This window comes from Coffea arabica, chromosome 11c (genome assembly GCF_036785885.1).
Source record: "Coffea arabica cultivar ET-39 chromosome 11c, Coffea Arabica ET-39 HiFi, whole genome shotgun sequence".
Classification (NCBI taxonomy): Eukaryota; Viridiplantae; Streptophyta; class Magnoliopsida; order Gentianales; family Rubiaceae; genus Coffea; species Coffea arabica.
The window spans coordinates 40663177-40682177 of record NC_092330.1 but is presented as its reverse complement, the minus strand read 5'-3'; the positions used below and the strand labels follow the sequence as shown (position 1 = coordinate 40682177).

The following is a 19001-nucleotide window of genomic DNA, read 5'->3' as shown; positions in this document are numbered from 1 at the left end:
GACCCCGCTTTTTTTGGCTTCTGGCTTTTGGTCTTTGGCTTCAGGTGGAGTTCCAAGAAGGCTCGTCAGTTGTAACTGCTTTAATCCACCTTAAGCGATTTGAGTTAGCCTACGTATTCTTGGATAGCCATTGAACTTGGTTCAGTGGCCACCACCAAAGTTGATGGGGTGGGAGGTCAAGGGAGAATAGCTACTGATCTTAGCTCAGTGGCCACCATCAAAGTTGATGAGGTGGGAGGTCAAAGGATCAAACTCTGCCTCTCATCATTGGCCACAAAATATGGCAAGTCACTTTAAGTAGCTTCTAGATGCACTCGTTAGAATAATTATAAGCCTATCGTAATAATAAAAAAAAAAACATATTCTTGGATGTTGTGGATCCCCAATTGCCAACCCAGCTTCCCACGTTATAAGTGGTTTCCTTTTTTCCCGATGCTTTGGAGCAGCAGGGATATCATCAAGAGCGTCACTTCGGGAGGATCTCGTGATGTGGCCTTCTATCAGGCGCTGCTTCTCACTTACTGACAATTTGTACTAGTTCTGATACTACTGATTATCCCCAAGCTGTGATGTTGTTTTATCCCCCTTCATCTCTCTTACCTATTAGTATCAATATCCTTGCCACTCTCAAGAAATACATACTATTCATTACTCCTTTTGTCAGGCGCCGCCTCTCACATACTGACAATTTGTACTAGCTCTGACACTACTGATTATCTCCAAACTGTGATGTCAAGTTAGTATAAATACCTATTAGCTCCAAACTAGCTCTCTTACCTATTAGTATAAATACCCCTCACCACTCCCCAAAAATACATACCATTCATTACTTCTTACGTTAGGCGTTGCCCTCCACTCATTAACAATTTGTAATAGCCCTGACATTACTGATTATCCCTAAATTGTAATGTTAGGTTTTGTCCCCTTCATCTCTCTGTTTTTTTTTTTTAACAGAAACGTTACAAATATTATTGATATAAAAACAAACTATATAATCTTAAGCAAAGGCCCGTATCGAGCTTCACAAAAATATACTTAGACACTGAGAATTCAAGTATCCATCATTTTGTACTTAGTAGCGTAAGAGCTAATAGTTCTACTTGTTATACTATTTTGGTGAGATGCCAAGTTAAATGAGTATTTCATAAACAATGGTCCTAACATTTGAACGCCCTCTAGTTAAGCAAAAAGTCTAATGTCTTTCACTTTGTTCTCCTTCAAACAACGCAGCAATTGAGAAGAGGAAACTTGCACTTTCACTTCCAACCAATGATTCTCCCTTGCTTTACACAATGCTTGTTTGATCGCTTCAGCATAAACCAACCTATTGTCTCCTGTGTTTCTTTCCCTGATGGCCCGAACTGCATGTGTATTATTGGCCTGAATAGCCACTATTCCAATTCGTAGTGGGCTTCCTTAATCCTACTTGCTTACCTCCACTATAATTAATGTTCATCAAGTTCCCTTCAACGTTGCTATTCCGTCCTTCCTCATTTTCTGATAGTAGTATTATTTCCTGAATGCTCACTCACTTGTCTTTTATCTGAGGTTCCATATACTCTCTTAATTATTAGTATAAATACCCCTCACCACTCCCAAAAAACACACACTTTTCATTACTCCTTTGAACTATTTGTTTTCAGTTGCTCTGTGCTCTTATTGACCTAGGCATTGGAGGTATCCCCTGGGATTGAGCCCAGCCTCTTTCTAGATACGCCTAGCCTTTTCCTAGATACTTTGACAGGACTTCTGACCATCTGTACCAGAAGTCGCGACAAATTCCTAGCAAGTACGTACAAATGTCTTGACTAAGCTTTCATTTGTTCTTTGCTCATTGAGAAGCTCTCCTAACTTGCAAGTAACCGAAGTTGTTAACCAAGAAGATGACGGTCAAAACATGCAAGGAAAGGGGACTGGTGGTGTTTCCTCGTTGATTAAGCATTGGAAATGTAGATGAATTTGGTAAGATTTAGCTGGCAAGTATTTTTTTTCTTTAAAACATTTTGTTATGTTTCTTCAAAGCCTGCATCCAAGGGCCAAGGTCCTTTTTTGTTTAAAGTAACTCTGGTAATATAACCACTGGGCCTTTGGCGGCCACCACTTACTTGGCGAGGTGGGAGGCAAAAAATGTCACATTTCTGTGACTTGTCTTCAAAAAATCTAGATGGATATGCTGTGCACCCGTCTGGTCCGACGATGGTTCAGTTCCTTCCGACTTATCCCTGAACCTCCTTAGACCCGCCCCTTCCCCTTAGTGTATGATAGATTAGGTTTATCATTTCCGGTAAAAAAAAAAAAAACTCTGGTAATATGTGTGCCTTTAGTACTATGTATGCTGAATTTTGCAATCAAATTAGGCCTGAATTCGTATTCGTGTGAAGCGTTAATAACATCATTCTGATATTGTGAGATAGCATTTGTGACATAATTTCCTTATATTGTGAAGTTGGACGGGATGGTTTCTTTGGAAGTGTATGCTTTGATATTAAATTACCCTTGCGTATTTTGTTGGACATATTAGTTGAAATGGTACTCAAATTCAACAGTTCTAAATTTGAATTTTAATTAGGCATTTGTACCACAGCAAAATCAACCAAAACCTACGTGTCTCTTATTATTTTTAATACTCCCTCTGTCCCACTTTGATAGTCCTGTTTCTTTTTTCACACAGTTTAAAAAAAAGTAGTTAACTTTGTTGGAAAAGTAAATTTAGATTACTATTTTCCTAAAATACCCTCACATTAAATAGAGTACAACTTTATGGGAACTTGAATTGATGGTAAAAAAAGAATCAACTCTCATTAAATGGGGTAAGTTTATAGCAACAACAACTTGTATTGAATAAGGGTATTTTAGGAAAATGAAAATACAACTACATTCTTCAATTGGAAAGTGGACTGCAATTTGGAACAGACAAAAAAGGAAAACAGGACTATCAAAGTGGGACGGAGGGAGTAAGTCTTTTTAGCTAAGTTTTCTAGTTGAATGCTCCTTTTTTTAAAAAAAACTTTTACCTACTGTCTTTTGATTCAAACAGCACCCCATGGCCAATTCCCAACCGCTTAATGAGTTATTTCATTTTTTTTTGAGCCAATGAGTTATTTCACATTGTATTGCTATTTCAAATAGAAATTAAGTAATTTTTTTCATAAATGCAGATGATATTAGCACTCTCAAAAAAGTTTATAGTACTCCACTGTTTCTTTTATTTTTAAAGAGAAGATAGAATACCACAAGCCTTTTTAGGATTACCAATTTTAGTCCGTTTGGATTGATGAAAAATAACTTTTTTTATGTACAATGCTATAGTAATTTATAAATAAAAATAATCTCAAAAACACAAAAAATAATCTTATAAACACTAAAATCAACCTCAAGAAAAACAGCTTCATCTACAGTAAAAAATTTTCACCTATAATATTATAGTAAAATATTTCAAAAACACTTTAAAAACAATTAATCCAGACGAAAAAAGGAAATGAAAAAGTGAGACAAATTAAACAAACAAATAAATAAGTAAATCTCCCCCACCTCCTGCTGTAAACCCCTCTCTAATTCAGTAATTCTTCGTCGCCAGTTTCTTCGGTTTTTCTCGTTCTCGGTTACTTCCTTCTGCTCCATAGCCCAGCAGAGCTCCTACGCGTCCCTTAATTCACACTTTCCAATTGTATCAGAATATATTGGACCTCAATTATACTGGTAAGCTTCTTTTATGTTTGTCTTAGTAAAATTTGTTGTATTTTGTTTCTACTGTTTTTTTGCCCCCTGTCCTGATCATTTTGTCAGCTTCATTTATTGTCAAGATGTTATCTTTCCCATCTGGGCTGTGTCAAATTTGCATGATGTTTAATGGGTCATCCTTGGAATTGGATAAGAGCAGTATTATCTAATTGGAATTTCATGTGCCATATGGATAGATGATCAGCATTGGTTGGTGAGGAGATTGAGGTCAATTGGTTGTCAAGTTTCATGCTTCTGTATTTTTTTAGGGTTTATGAATTGGTAATGAATAGGAATTACTTAGTATAAGCTTCACAGAGAAGGGAAGTGTATGAATTGTTGTCTCAACCCCTTTCTCCCCAAACCCCCAAAAAAAATAGTCGGTCTTTCTATTAGATTTCTGACATATAGGGGGAATCCAATAGAGCATGACTTTGTTGAATTTCAGATTTTGTGCTTTTTTTCGCTTGATCATTCATTGGGGAAAGTGTAATCTGGTTTTGCTATTCCTGCTCATTTTTCGTTATTATCTCATATTAGTTTTTACTTCGAATAATAATTGATTGGTGGATTTAAGATGTTACAATTCAGGTCCTCATTTGGTGAAGATTACTGATGGATAATGATCTGAGGGAGGATTTGATTAGTGATCTGCCTCAAAGCATCATAGAAACTATCCTGACAAAGCTTCCAATAAGGGACGCTGTCAGGACATGTGCATTGTCAAGCAAATGGAGGTATAAATGGACTACTATCACAGATCTTGTATTTAATGATAAATGTGTGAGCTCTTGTTATGACAGACCATTTTTGGAGAACAAACTTGTGAGTTTCATCACCCATTTTCTTTTTCTTCATGATGGACCTATTCACAAGTTTGCATTATCTACTTCATTCTTGCAAAGTTCCCCTGATATAGATCAGTGGCTGCTTTTTCTTTCAAGAAGGGGTATTAGGAACTTAAGCATTGAATTAGGTGAAGGTGAGTGGTTTAGGGCACCCTCTTGTCTTTTTACGTGTTCAAAATTGACTCATTTGGAGCTTGTGAGGTGTGAATTGGACCCTCCACCAAAATTTAAGGGCTTCTTGTGTCTGAAGTATCTTAATCTTCAACAAATTCTCATGCCTCCGGATGATATTGAGTATCTCATTTCAAGTTGCCCACTGCTTGAGAGTTTGACATTGTCGTACTTTGATGGTTTGGAGCTTGCTCTGCATGCTCCAAATCTGAAGTACTTGATCTTGGAGGGTGAGTTCATGGATATTTGCCTTGAGAACACCCCACGCTTGATAGCCGTGTCTATTGCTATGTACATTACTGATGATATAGCCGAACACTTTGAACAAAGTTCAAGCTGCAATTTTGATAAGTTTCTTGGTGGTGTTCCATGTCTTGAAAGACTTGTTGGGCAAATATACTTCACGAAGGTAAGTTTTGTGTGGAACTTACTCATCTGTTTTACATCAAAGTTGGACATTGTAAAGGCTTTTTAGTCAGCCTCGTGCATGTACCTTAATAGGACACTTTTTATTTTCATCATATCTTGTTGAATTCATCTATTGTTCCTTTCTCTTAGTATCTCAGCATAGGAATCGACAGTGGAAGCACTCCAATTAAGTATCACCATCTTAAAATTATTGAATTGTATCAAGTAAACTTTGAAGACCTGAATGAAGTACTCGCTGTACTTCGTCTGATTGTGAGCTCCCCAAATCTAAAAGAGCTTCATATTGCGGTAAGTAATCTAGAATGTGTTCTATACTGCAACTCATTCCAAGTATCTTATCTAATCATTTAGATGTCTCTCCTCATATCTGTTTAGGGTCCCTCAAACACAGCAGCTGCTGTAGTTGGTTCTGATTTGGGGTTTTGGGAGAAAGAATGTCCAACTGATTACATGTTCGATCAGCTCAAAACTGTGAAGATAACTGAGGTGTCTGGGACGCTGCATGAAATGGGGTTCATCAAGTTTTTGTTGGAGCATGCACCTGTACTCAAAGTGATGACTATCACACCCAGTGCTTACATTACAGAAGGAAGATTGAGTATGTTAGTTAACTTGGTGAGGTTTAGACGGGCTTCTGCACAAGCTGAAGTCATATTTGTTCAAGAACAACCATAAATTGCGGTCCCTTGTCAAAGTTTTTTTTTTTTTTGCTAATTTCTTCTCTTTTTTCTCCTTGTTCTGTACATTATTGAAACATTCTTATACAATTATTAGCAAGAATCAAAATGACTTCAGCTCTAGGTAGTTCTCTCTCTCTCTCTCTCTCTCTCTCTCTCTCTCTCTCTCTCTCTCTCTCTCTCACACTCGCACACAGAGGGTATGCAGGAGGAGATTGTTTGATTCATATAATTATGTATAGCAACTGCCTAAGAGCAGCATGAACTGAAATTTCCTGCTGCTAGTTTGCTACAGCCTATAGTAACTTCTTCGCGTCAAGAACTCCCTTTCGTTGACGGTAATTGATAACTAAAATTGTTGCTACTCTCCAGTAGTTGTTTTGTTGTGTAACTTGTGCTGGTAAAATGCTCCTACTGGTGCTAACCATGTGGCAAGAATGTTCACAGCAAGAAGCATATATTAACTCAATCCGATTAACAAAGCACATTTATTGCACAATCCCTTGAAAATTCCCAATCAATCTAGAAACCAATAAGAAAACCAAAAGAAGAACAAAAGAATAAAAACGGAAGAAAAATGCCCATACAGCTTATGGTCAAAAAGTAAGTTTCTCAGATAGAACTGTACAGTCATGGTTGCATAAGGCATTACTTCATCGTCGAGCTTTCTTCTGGCTTATGAAGTCTATACACAGGTTGGTTGCACGTCAGTTTTTTCTCTGACGTTTCGTGCTTTTCATGTACTTGGAGCTTTTCTTTTCCTCTTTGAGGAAGATGTCACCTGGGTCCCGAGAGTTCCATTGCTTGGACAAGCAATGAAGAGTCATCTGTTAGATCAGAATATCTTTCAGAAGATGAGAATTCATTGGCTCTGCATCTTGTAGCCTCAGCTCTTTGAGAGGCTTCCCACTTTTCCGCAAGTCCATCGCCTTCTAGCATCCGAACCACTTCAGACATTTTAGGTCTGTGGCTAGGAAGATATTGGGTGCACAATAAAGCCACTTGTGCCATTTCCTCTAGCTCAATCCTGTCATAGCTGTTTTTCAGGTCCTTGTCAACTAGCAACTCAAGCTTCTTTTCTTGGTGAATTTTTTTAACCTGCAATAATGCACATTAGGATTTTATCAAACCAAATGCGAATGATACAAGGACAAAAAGGACCTCAAATGCTCCTCTACTGTAGCCCTTAAAAGTGCCTGTCAAGCTTACCCAATCCAGCATTGCTCCTTTCTGATTTGCTGCTTTGCCGAATTCTAAAGCCCTCTGTCCGGTGATCAATTCTAACAGAAGAATTCCAAACCCAAAGACATCTGTTTTCTCTGATGACTGGCCTGTCGAGAGATATTCAGGAGCTATATGCCCTACTGTGCCCCTTACAGCTGTTGTGACGTGTGAGTCGCGATGGTCCAAGAGCTTTGCCAGTCCAAAGTCTCCTACAACTGCCTCACAGTAATCATCCAGCAATATGTTTGCAGCCTTCACATCTCTGTGAATAATCTTGGGATCACATTGCTCATGCAGGTACAGCAATCCCCTTGCAGCACCCAGTGCAATTCTTTTCCTTGTACCCCAATCCAAGGGCGGTTTGGCTGCAGCAGCAGGAAACATGTGAGTTTTGAATAGAATAACATCAGATGGTATCGATCACATTCGTCTCGGCTAAGAAACGGAAAATCTAGCAAGAAGCAAGGTGCTAAAAAACTCTTAAATGGCTGTGGAGTAGACAAATCAATTCCATCATCTGGATAGATAATTGCTAAACCCTGAGACAAATGGGCAAATAGCCATATTTGATATAAAGGAACACCTGAATCCCCCAACTTCTAGCATATTTACCATTGACCATCCTTTAGCAACACTTGACAGAGTTCTAAAATTTCAAGAGTGGTAGCAGGACCCTGAATATGAAAATCCAAAATGATTGTTTTACCTTTAAGACGTGAGGCAACACTTCCATTAGACATGAAGGGATACACCAGGAGTCTTTCAGTTGGTGTTATGCAAAATCCGTAGAGTCGGAGCAAGTTCCTATGAACTGCAAGGCTAATCATCTCAACTTCAGTCTGGAATTGAATATCTCCACCAATGGCATTGCCATCTTTTAGCCTTTTGACTGCTACAATTGTTCCATCTTGGAGATAGCCTTTGTAGACATTCCCGAAACCACCTTTTCCAAGAATGTTTTTGCTGCTGAAGTTGTTTGTGGCCACCTGAAGTTCTCTAAATTGGAATCTCCTCAAGTTTCCTAGGCACACTTCTTCATGGTGTTGTTCTGCAATTATGAAGAACTCTTGTTTTAAGAGGACAGAACTATGTGACAATCAATATTTCCTTTTGTTTATTCCTCCTGGTCCTTACCATTAACATCAAAGAATATCTGCTGACTGTGCTTTTGTCTCCACCACAGAAAGAAACCAAATCCAATAATTAGCAGGCAGATGCATCCAAGACTTGTTCCAAAGGCTAAGGCAACTCTGTTACTTTTAGGTTTAGCTGCAGGCTGCAGACCTTAGCAAATAAAGAACATTTTAGTTAAGAATGGATTATGCGGAAGGATTTTTCAGCTAATTGTAAATATCTGCTCATTCAGACATGAAAATGCCAACAGAACATAAAATTAAGCTTGAACTATGACACATAAGATTGTAGAAATTCTTTTAACGGAAGTCCATGCATAAAATGCGAAACCAGGCGTGAAAGGAACAGTTTGATTTAAGTGAAGGCGCTAATTTCTTACTTTGGGAGTTATTTAAAGGCAAGGATAGAGGCATCGGAGCTGTCCCATTGCACTCTGGCTCCTTCCCAGTTGGACATATCATTGGATTTCCCAAAATGCTGAGCCAATATAAGCAACTTAGTCATAATTATGATATCAATCCAAAGTGTGTTGAGAGTTAAAATGTTTTCAGAAAACTTACTTGAATGTTTTAGCAGGCAGCTTTGGTACAGGACCACTCAAATTATTGAAAGAAAAGTCTCTAGAACATGAAAAACAGCACAAATAGAGATGAGTTCTAGAAGAGAAACTGGAGAAATATTTTATATGATCCGCAAAAGGGTCAAGAAGATTACAGAAATGTCAGCTGAGTCATATTCATCAACGACAAAGGAATAGCTCCTGTGAGACTGTTATTGTTTACCCTCCTGACCAATTTACCCCACAAAAAAATGAACAAAAAGAAGAAAATATCTTCAGATATCAAGCACTAGCATTGCAAAAAGCCATTGGCACACAATTGGTTTTACTCTATAATTGCATATGTTTTAAGAAAGGCAAGTATACACTGGGATTTGGTTACTTACAGGTATTGGAGACTTTTCAGTTGAGCTAGAGAAGGAGGAATTTCCCCAGTGAACAGATTATCAGAAATATCAATTGTCTGAAGTTTTGGGAGCCTTCCCAGCTCAGAGGGGATAGGTCCGGATAAGTTGTTGTTCTGCAGAAGCCTGCAAAAAAGGTCGGTGCGATGAAACCACTAAATAAATAAAATATCTACTGATTATTACGTAGGTGAAGGCGTAGTTCTTTGTTTGGTGCAGTACTCACAGAGTCTGAAGGTGGGTTAAGTTCCTGATGCTAGGAGAAATCAAGCCAGACAAACTTTGGCTTGGAGCTGCTCTGCAACAACACCAATTCAACCATTTTCAGAAAATCTTCAGGAGAAGGCTAATCTTGAAAATAGCAGATACATTTTGCCTTTTTTAATTCTACCTCCCCCAGCTAAGAACCTTCATCTAATTATTTGTAAATATTTAATTAACATACAAAACCATATAACTTACAGGGCAATGACAAAAGTATCACGTGAACAGGTAATCATAGACCAGCTGCATGGATCAACTGCATTTCTATCCCAGTTTAGAACACCATGAGGATCTTTCAGAAGGTCCTTAATATCCATCAAAGCAGCCACTGATTGGGGAGTAGAGGGGAAAGAAGCATGGTTCAGAGATACTAATCAAGTCATTGAGAAAGTACTGAATTGACACACAACACAACAGAAAAATTCAGTTACAAAACTAATTATAGTTACCTTCTGGATTAACACCGTCAGGAGAAAGCCAAGCGTTTGAACAAGCCAAGAAGCTGAATAAAACCACATAACAAAAAACAGAAGCTTCTTTTCCCACTTCCATTGGATCAAGAATCCCAAAAAGAAAGCACCCCAGAATGCAAAATGATGTTTAGCTGATGAAGAAAGTAATTATGGAGCCGACAGGACTTAGTTGATGAGCCTTGGCTGATCACAATAGAAGACACAATCTTCAACTAAGTTGCATCTGTATTATGTAACGACATACATACATCATATGACAATAGTACAATTCCTCCGGCTTGCCATGCCAAGATTCTTCACTAACTCAGAGCTTCTGTCAGACGGACCCAAGAGAAAAACAGGGAGGCTTTGGTAGTAAAAGTGGGAACTAACATGCCTGCCACTTGTCAACAAAGGTGAAGAAAAGAATATAAAGAAAGAAAAATCATATTTAACCCAATCTAGATAAACTCGAAAGGTGGTGGAAAAAGAAAAATTCCTTGCATCGTGCATTGGCTAAAGCAAAAGAAATCGTCAAGTGTCTCTAGAGTTTTTTATTCCTACAAATTGCAAGAATTCAATATGTACTAATATGGGAACTGCTGGCTATTGGGCAGTACTAATGTACAATAAGGTAAAGGTAAAAGAATTTATCTCAAAAATTCAAAATTCTCTGATGGTCCCATGCATGTAAAATAATTGAAGAATCTGAGACTCAAACAGTTTGTATATTGGTACAATAAATATACGCCCCTTCACAATAAAGTTATACTTCCACGCAATATATACTTATGTATGTATAAGTGCAACAATCAACTGCTCCCAAAAAACAAAAAAAAAAGAGAGAATTTTCAATAACTTTACAGGATCTAAACTGTAAAGTATGGGCGCTAGATGCCGACTGTTAAGCACTATAAAGGGGTTATGTAGTCAAGAAGTTTATGTCAAAAATTCTTTGTGGGTCCTGGAAACATAGACAGATGTGCACGTATATCAGAGTGTTATGTAGAGACTTAGGATGTATGGGAGTGGGATTTGCTTCGAATTTGGAGATGTAAGAGTACATGCGTATTGGGATTGGTTCGATTTGCTAAGCTCCATCGTGGCATGTGGGAATCCAACATTCTCTGCTTAGTGTCATCTGCAAATTTGGACTTATTAAAAGAAACAAGCATAAACATGCAGACATTACTGATACTATGTTGCACGCAGTCACACAGTGCACAGATCACCTGCTCCTGCTGCTTCTTGCATGAAACCAACAAAAATCTATTGTTCTCAGATCATCAAAATTAAACAAAACTTGATGTTTATCCATGCAATTCAGTTGTCTAAATCATCACTGCAAGTAAGCTTCTTTTTTTTTTTTTTTTTTTAACAGGTAGAATTAGCGTTGCTTACAATAATGAAAGCAAAAATCTTTGCACTCTGATCCTGGGCTGCCGGTTTCACAGGATGGCGTCTCTTTTGTTTTTTTCTTTTTAAACTTTTCTGTCCTAGCAATATTTTTACACATTAGGACAGAAGTCCCAATGGTTTTCTAAATTACCATGTTGGTTTCTGAAAACTAGATAGTAAACATGTTGGGAATTTATGTGTTGGTAGTTCATAATTTGAGAGCATTATTTCTCCAAGCAAATCAGACAGTAAGACACGTCCCTATACTTGGGTAACTTTGAGCCAACATCAATAAGCATTTCCTTTGCAAGTAAATCCTTGATAGTATAAATGTTGAAAATAGGCAAATGAATTAATTACACTTTGTCCCCTAAACGTTTCGAGTCATAACACTTTACCAGCCCCAATTTTTTTTTTTTTTTAAAAAATACATTTTGCCCTAATAACACATTCGAATATTTTCAACCGTTTATAGCACATTAAGGGGGCAAAATGTATATTTTTGATATCGAAGACGATAAAGTGGCGACATCCCAAACGTTTAGGGAGGGGGTGGGGGGGGGGCAAAAGTGTTATTAATTTTTAATTAAATAATGTAATAATTTACTTAAAAAAGGGAGTGAGAAATTCGTCTAGGAGATCAACAAATGCTTAATCCAATGTCTATTCTTGTTATTGATTTTTAATTATGAATAGTGACATACTTTTACAAAAAAAAAAAATGATTAGGCCCTTTTTTCCCCATTTATGCTCTTTAAATGCGAAAATACTCATTGCACTCAAAAGGTGAGAATCTCGAGACAGACTCGAGATTGGTGATGTAATGACTCCTCGTGAGATCTTTATTGAGTGAATTATGCTCCACTTTTTTCTTTTTAACAATTATTATGATGTAAGCGGGGTTTTGCTTTTATCTCTGATGCCCAAAGACCATTAGCCACCTCTCTCCCTTAGTCAACAGAACCCCATTGGAAGAGCCACTTTAAAGAGCTAAAGCTGCTCTGTCCATCTTTATGTACCAAGCCACTCCCAAAGCCCAGCCCAGCCCAGCCCAGCCTCCAGTTCAACTTGCATGTGGGTCCAATACATCAGGTGGGCACATCTAAAACAGTGTATTGAAGATTGAATTGTAGCCGCCCGATCAGAACCTGAGCTGCAGGTATCTGCGTAAGAAGGACCCAAGGTTTATGCATTATGGTATTGTACTTCCAGACACGTGCAGTGTTGACCCCATCATGAGCGTTGACCTTGTCAAACGTTCTTATTCTTAGGGGTCGGCTGCCTACAATCATAATGTTCTTTGGTTGTTGATCAATGATTGTATTGAGTACGTAAAATTTCTCTGTCCAATGCGAGATGTTCCCCCTCAGATCGTGTTCCTTGTTCTCATTTTCACAGCATTAGCCGAAGAAATCCTGGGTTGATACCAGTTACCAAAAGAAGGAATTCTGCCTTGAAAATAGGGGGAAAAAGATCAGAAAAGGTTTTAATCTAGCCGTGAAAATATAGAGATTCTAAGAATTAAAAGTTCTTGGTTCGAACGCCTGATACATATTTAGATACGAGATAATGCAAGATAACTGTGCATGTGGTTAAATCTCACATTGTAAGTAAACAAGAAGAAGATTAGTAGTACAATTTCATTATGATTGACAAGCCTTTTGGACTTTTTTATTTGCATGTATTGACGACGATTAATGGAATCCATCGCGCACCTTCAAAAGCATATGGCAATAACAAGAAAGGGCGTCTGGGGTGTCAGATTAGATGTATTGTCAGCTACCATGTCGATGAAAACATGTTTGCTGCGGCCAGGTAGTGTCAGGAATCAGGATCCCAGCTATATTATTGTATCATTCAAGGAATGAACAAGAGGACAAGCAAGTAAAAGATGTCTCTGTCTTGGTTAATTGACGATGACTGTGGAATGCATTCTCAATTTTCACGAGTGGTTCAACTGTTAATTTTCCTCCTCTGCAAGCACTCCACGTAGGATGGTAATACTTTCTTGGGTTTTCGACCAATTCATCTCTATACTTTGAACCGTAGAGATTAGAGAGTATAGCATATCGCAAATTGGTGAATCATGATTAAAGAAAACCTATCTAAACTTGATGAAATGAATTATGAAATGAGTAATATGATGGTTCAACTTTAATGAGCTATTGTGCCTTTCTGGCTATGGGAATCCAACAAGTGGAGCCACCCGATGATCCTTTTCAGCTCCATGTTTGGATGCTTTCTTCTTATGGATGGTCCCTGATTAACAGAATTTCTTTTCAATCAATCCAGTGAGTTGCTAAACCTTCTCTCCCCCCCCCTCTTTTTGAGGTTTTGGAGCCCAAAAGTAGTCAAATAATGGGGTAGGACAAATTGACCGTAATCCTAATGAAGATATGCACTTAGTGGGTGGTACCCAAATGAGTAGGAAATCATTATGTCTTCTACTGCTTTTTCTGTTTTGAAGACCCAAAAATTCTTTCCTTTAGGCCTGAGGCTTCAAAAATTGTTTATCATTTTCCATTTCATGATTGGATGCTCCTCTGCATTATTGACCAACTACTGCTGAGGTAGATAGATTACACATTTTAAAGCATCTAAAATGCGAAATTCCAGTAACAATCCGATAGCTCATAGCAGGAGTTGGTTTCATCGCGGGGACATCAATCCTTTCATGTCACTTCCACGTAGAATCTGCATCAGTACTATGATAGATGCTGATCATTTCTTTCTTCCGTGACCTGATGTTTGCAAGTTTAATTTTAGGATTTTAAGGGGTTGAGCTGTCTAATATCTCTGCTGGCAAATTCTGATATGACTCCAAATTTGTCATTTGTCTACTAACCTCTCCTTAAAAGCAAGGGAGCCATATTTCTGAATATTGATGTGATGGTCGTTCAATGAATCTTCTAAAGAGAGTTAACATAAACGGGATATGCTCAAACTTGAATAACCAAACCAAATTCTATCAGCACTACAATTCTTCGAAAATTCCATTTCCACTTGGTAATCGTCTGAAATAGACGGAAAAAGATTAATAGTATTGCATTTACAGTAAAAGTCTAGAAAAAACAATGCAATGATTGCTTGGTAGGCAACACAATTTGCAGCCCTCTCCTCGAGGCCTATAATTCTTAAAGGCACAGATTCTTCGATTTTAGTTTCTGGTACCATTCCACAGCCTCCCAAGTTGGCTAAAAGTGGGGGGGAAAGAAGAACAAGAAGAAGAAACAAAAGACGCATTTCAAAAGGCAAAAATGCACTTCTTTGTCAATTGCTTTATTAATGAAAATCGGTATCTTTCCATCTATCATAAATTTACGAAGGATAGATAGCTTCTTGGCAGTTGGCCCTCCAGATGAACTATGAGCTACATGTTAGAGCAATAGGAGAATCTATTCCCATTTTCAATTTTTGAAGAATTCCCCCTAAAACATGGGATTCCCCTTCTCACGGCCTTTGCTTTTTATTCCTGTCTGCATGTTAGTGCATATATCATCTTCAACCAAAAACAAAAATTCCTGCTACACCAAACATAGCAGTGATGGTAAATGGTAGCTTACTTGCTCCTCATACGTCTGTTAATCTGTGTTTTCACAAGCCAGATTTGCTATTGTGGGATGTGGGGTCTTTTTTTTATTTATTTATTGGGGGCGGGGGTGGGGAGGGTAGGGTTGGGTATGCATCAGCTAATGATTTACCAAACCAGTCAACAGCAAAAGAAAATTCGAGTGCATAATCTAATAACTCCAAAGAAGCCAACTCTAGGAGACAGTAGTGGTTCCCATGAATGATGGATGTCATTGAAGCTTGAAAGGATCTTAACACATTGCTCTAATGATGTTTAATACTTTAACTATCTTCAATGCTTCCAATCAGATATTAGCTTATTGCTGCCAAACGTGCTTTGGATTATTCATAAGAAAAGCAGGATTTCAACAAAGTGGAGAGCTTCTCTTTACTAAGTCTAATTATGGTGGCCAAATTCGATTACCAAGAATGAGCCCTTTGATCTCTACATGCATGTAATGAAAATCTTTGTAAATATACAATGATGTAACACAAGTCCTATTTATTCTTAATTAGGGCTTTTGCTATATAGCCTATCACTTTTCTAATTCTTGCACCAAACAAAAAGCCTAGGCATGTCCAGTTAACAAGATTTGCCAAAAAACAAAGGAAAAAAAAAATCATATTTTGTTCTGCTTGCATCATAAACAAAATTATCATGAAAGCATAATTTTCAATCACTTTTTTATCACATATGCATCACATCATAAAAAATACTATTTCATAGTATAATTTTTCTTCAGATGATCTCCTATCCATTCGAACCAACTAGTTACTGATACTTTACTAGAAATTAGTTGTGCTTTTGTTCTACTTTGCTTGTTTGTTTGCTTTCCACAATATTATGGCCAAAGCAGTATCTTTATCACTACAATAAATTAAGTTCTCAGAAGCCCCTTTAATTAGTGGAAAGAATCAACTGCATGACCAACATCACAAAAAAGTACAAGTAGGATAGAAACAAACAATAATTGCCAAACAAATCTAATGCTGAATCTATACAGTAATGACATCTTGTCACAATAGTAAATTCTGTGGCTGGTCTTCATTCACAATTATGGCAATCAAGATGCTTAATATGCGGCACTTGTTTAAGTGGTATTCAGATCACAACAATAATTACTCAGCCTATGGATCATATAGTTCTAGCTAGAGACCTTGATGGATCATACAAAAATTGAGCTTACCTAAATTTTATGGCCGCCAGAACCCAAATTTAAGCCGGATTTTGCTCTTATTCACGCAAGAATAAACTCTCTTTAGATATCCATTTAGTGATCCCAGAAGGTGCGCTTAAAAAACTTATAGGTGGCCATAGGCATGAAAAAAAAACAAGCTGAAGCTTTAGATGGTGACTAACTTTTGATTCTTTCTTTAAAGTGAAGTAATTTGAATTTTTTTCCCTTAAACATAAATTATTTTTAAGTTAAAATATGCTACAAAGCTTAGGTAAAAGCAAACAAAGTACCTTATTATAAACGGTCTATCTAATGTGTGCCCACAGAGCATTCGTTAAGATATATTTCAGGTGTTTTATTTTTAAAAATATAATATTAATTAGAGAAAGTAAACAAATACAAGGAAGGGTAAGCAAAATTAAATAGGGAAAGCATATGAATGCAAGGAAGGATAATAATTGTTAGTTTATATATATATATATATATATGATAGATTAGATGAATACTATAAGTGTCTTAATGAGTGAACCTAGAGCACCCGTCAGAAAAACCCTATTATAAAATGAATAGACAGCTAAATAAGATTTATCTTACAAAATTAAGCATATGACTGGAATTTTCTGTAAAATCAAGAACATGGGCCTTTTCTGAAGAGAATGATGCATGTATACAGCAAGCAAGAGAATGAGACGGTCCACCATCAACACATGGTAGTTGGTATGGTAGAGGCAGTCTCAAACGCACTTCCAAATTACTACTATACTTTGAGCTAATCAATTCAAGTATATTTGTGGTGATGGTTTAGACCAGAGGGGCGAGAGATGGTCAAAGTGATTGACATATAGCACATGGGATTTTACTACATGGTTTTTAGCTGGCTCAGGGTGAAGTTTTTTCCCACTAAACTTTGAACAAATAGGTTAAGCCTAGATAATTACCTGCTTCCTTTTTTAACATTGTCATAATCTTTCCACTTTATTAAATTGCAGAAGATCGAGCAACAAGAGTACAATAGAAACAAACAATTTGTAGAGAAAGAAATGTCCAAATTCGTTTCACATTGACCGTTTCCAAATGCTAATGAATTTTGATTACTTTCAAGGAAACCAGCGTAGAGTAGCCAGCAGGCTGATGCCCGAGTTCGGATTGGATTTCTGACAACCAACATTTCATTTCAAACAGAATCTTGATTCTTGAATTTTAGAAATTAAAAAATTAAAAGGTTTCAAGTTTCAGTCCCTGTCCTCTCCCACTCCTTCATACATAAAAATACACATTCCAGAAAATATGGGTTTTGATTGTGAATTCAATATGCTGAATAGCAACTACTAACAAATGCTATTGTTGACCACCACATTTTCTTTGGTGATACTTGGAGTACACTTCTAGTTTGTTTATCAGTACAAATTTGTAGTGCAATTTTGCCTGTATTGTCACGTAGAATATCATATTATCCCATGACATTTTTCATCAACGGGCATTTCTCTTCTGGTTAATTCAACTCTTCATTCTTCATCTACACCCAAATTTCTACTTTGATCTCTAAATTTTTTAAAATAAAATATTTTAATCCCTAAAATATAAATTTATCCCACTTAAGTAAAATCGTTGATGGAAATGGGACACAGACAAAATTTTATACTTTAGAATCTAATTAAGTGGGAGAAATTTTATACTTTGAGTGAAAATTTAGAAATTGGGCTCTAATTTTATCTCTTTAGGAAAACATTACCACTTCAATCATTCCAGCACTCAAATATTTCCCAAAATTAAATTTCAATCTCAACTTGATCTTCTATTAGTTAGACCACAAGACGGAATGCCATCAGCACCCGAGTACAAGGTGGTAAAGCAACTTGTGTAGTATTATACACATGACCTAGACTACTCAATCCATGACCTGTAAATAACTTAAGCTACACATAACCAAACAGGATAAGGCAACCGTAGAAGCCTGGGAACTCAGCAATTTTGCTGCCTGCTTTTTTTTGGTGAAAACAATATACTGCACAAAGCAACATTGGGATCCTTGTTCCAGACCTTTTTCCCCCCAAATACAAGTTCAAAATGGCAAGCAGATTGACACACGATGGAGAAATAGTAGTACATTAGCCATTAGGCAGAAAAGTTAAAGGAACAGGAAGAATTTATGATTAGACTTCTTAGTGAAAGTAAAAGTATCAGCATGCAGCTCACCATGCCTTTCCGTAAAGTGATGGTAACATTTCATGCACAATGGGCACATCCGGTCTACTTCAAATTACTCCTGCTTTCTCTTTGGTTTAATCAGAAGCATGTGGCATGTTATCAACAGCCTAACTCTTGTCTTTTTGCAAATACTGAAATCTTCATGGTTCATACAAACTAATGTTGTGTTTCACCAGCCTTAGTCCTACACTTTGGTTTACATATATACGTTGATGATCATATCTTTAAGTATTCATGAAAATGATAATGAAAATAAAGATGATGATAAGAATTTTGCAACTGGCAATCGTATTCATGTACTGTCTCACTGACAAGGCGAAGGGATGCGTTGATCATTTGGTTCTGATACAGGAAATTTTAGATGATGTTAAGAATCTCTATCGTTCTTTCTTGGTGTGTCAAGAATTCAGGGCGGATAAACTTTCCTGCTCATGGGCCATGGGAAGTGGAAATTGCATTTTAGTTTAACTAGCAGGTCCAAATTATAGATTTTTCCTTGTTGAGCAACGGCTAAAAAAAAAAAACGACAAGACAACAAAGAGCTCTCGACAGTAGGAGTATTCTTGAAAGCAAGAAAAATAGAAAGGTTTAACAAAAAAATGCTTGATAGTTCAATAGCCTCAGTACCCCTTTTTAGTTCAAAGCTCAGACCTTCGAGGACGGCTTTTTCCATAAAGAAATTACAAATAGTGAAACATTATAGGAACTTTGAAAAAAAGAAATTATATGTCCATTATCCTTTGCATTGTAGGCAAAAGGGGGCCT

At 37.1% G+C, this 19001-nt stretch overlaps 2 protein-coding genes across 3 annotated transcripts; one reads left to right on the top strand and one right to left on the bottom strand.

Annotated features, from left to right (window-relative positions):
* Positions 1 to 3496: 3496 nt before the first annotated feature.
* LOC140016784 (F-box/FBD/LRR-repeat protein At1g13570-like) lies at positions 3497 to 5968 on the top strand. Of its 2 annotated transcripts, none has more exons than XM_072070619.1 (4): positions 3497 to 3699; positions 4312 to 5148; positions 5298 to 5456; positions 5544 to 5968. In XM_072070619.1, the coding sequence occupies exons 2-4, from the start codon at positions 4336 to 4338 to the stop codon at positions 5841 to 5843; spliced, it is 1272 nt and encodes a 423-aa protein (XP_071926720.1). In that variant the 5' UTR covers positions 3497 to 3699; positions 4312 to 4335; the 3' UTR covers positions 5844 to 5968. The 2 variants fall into 2 exon arrangements, with proteins under 2 accessions (XP_071926720.1, XP_071926719.1); XM_072070618.1 differs by having other exon boundaries at positions 4298 to 5148.
* Positions 5969 to 6319: 351 nt separating this feature from the next.
* On the bottom strand, positions 6320 to 10399 carry LOC113716462 (protein NSP-INTERACTING KINASE 1). The gene is made up of 11 exons (XM_027240795.2): positions 9880 to 10399; positions 9629 to 9758; positions 9393 to 9464; positions 9149 to 9292; positions 8918 to 8989; positions 8764 to 8823; positions 8583 to 8680; positions 8204 to 8353; positions 7776 to 8117; positions 7055 to 7434; positions 6320 to 6943 (listed from the first exon to the last, which is right to left on the bottom strand). The coding sequence occupies exons 1-11, from the start codon at positions 9980 to 9982 to the stop codon at positions 6623 to 6625; spliced, it is 1872 nt and encodes a 623-aa protein (XP_027096596.2). The 5' UTR covers positions 9983 to 10399; the 3' UTR covers positions 6320 to 6622.
* Between the last annotated feature and the right edge of the window lie 8602 nt (positions 10400 to 19001).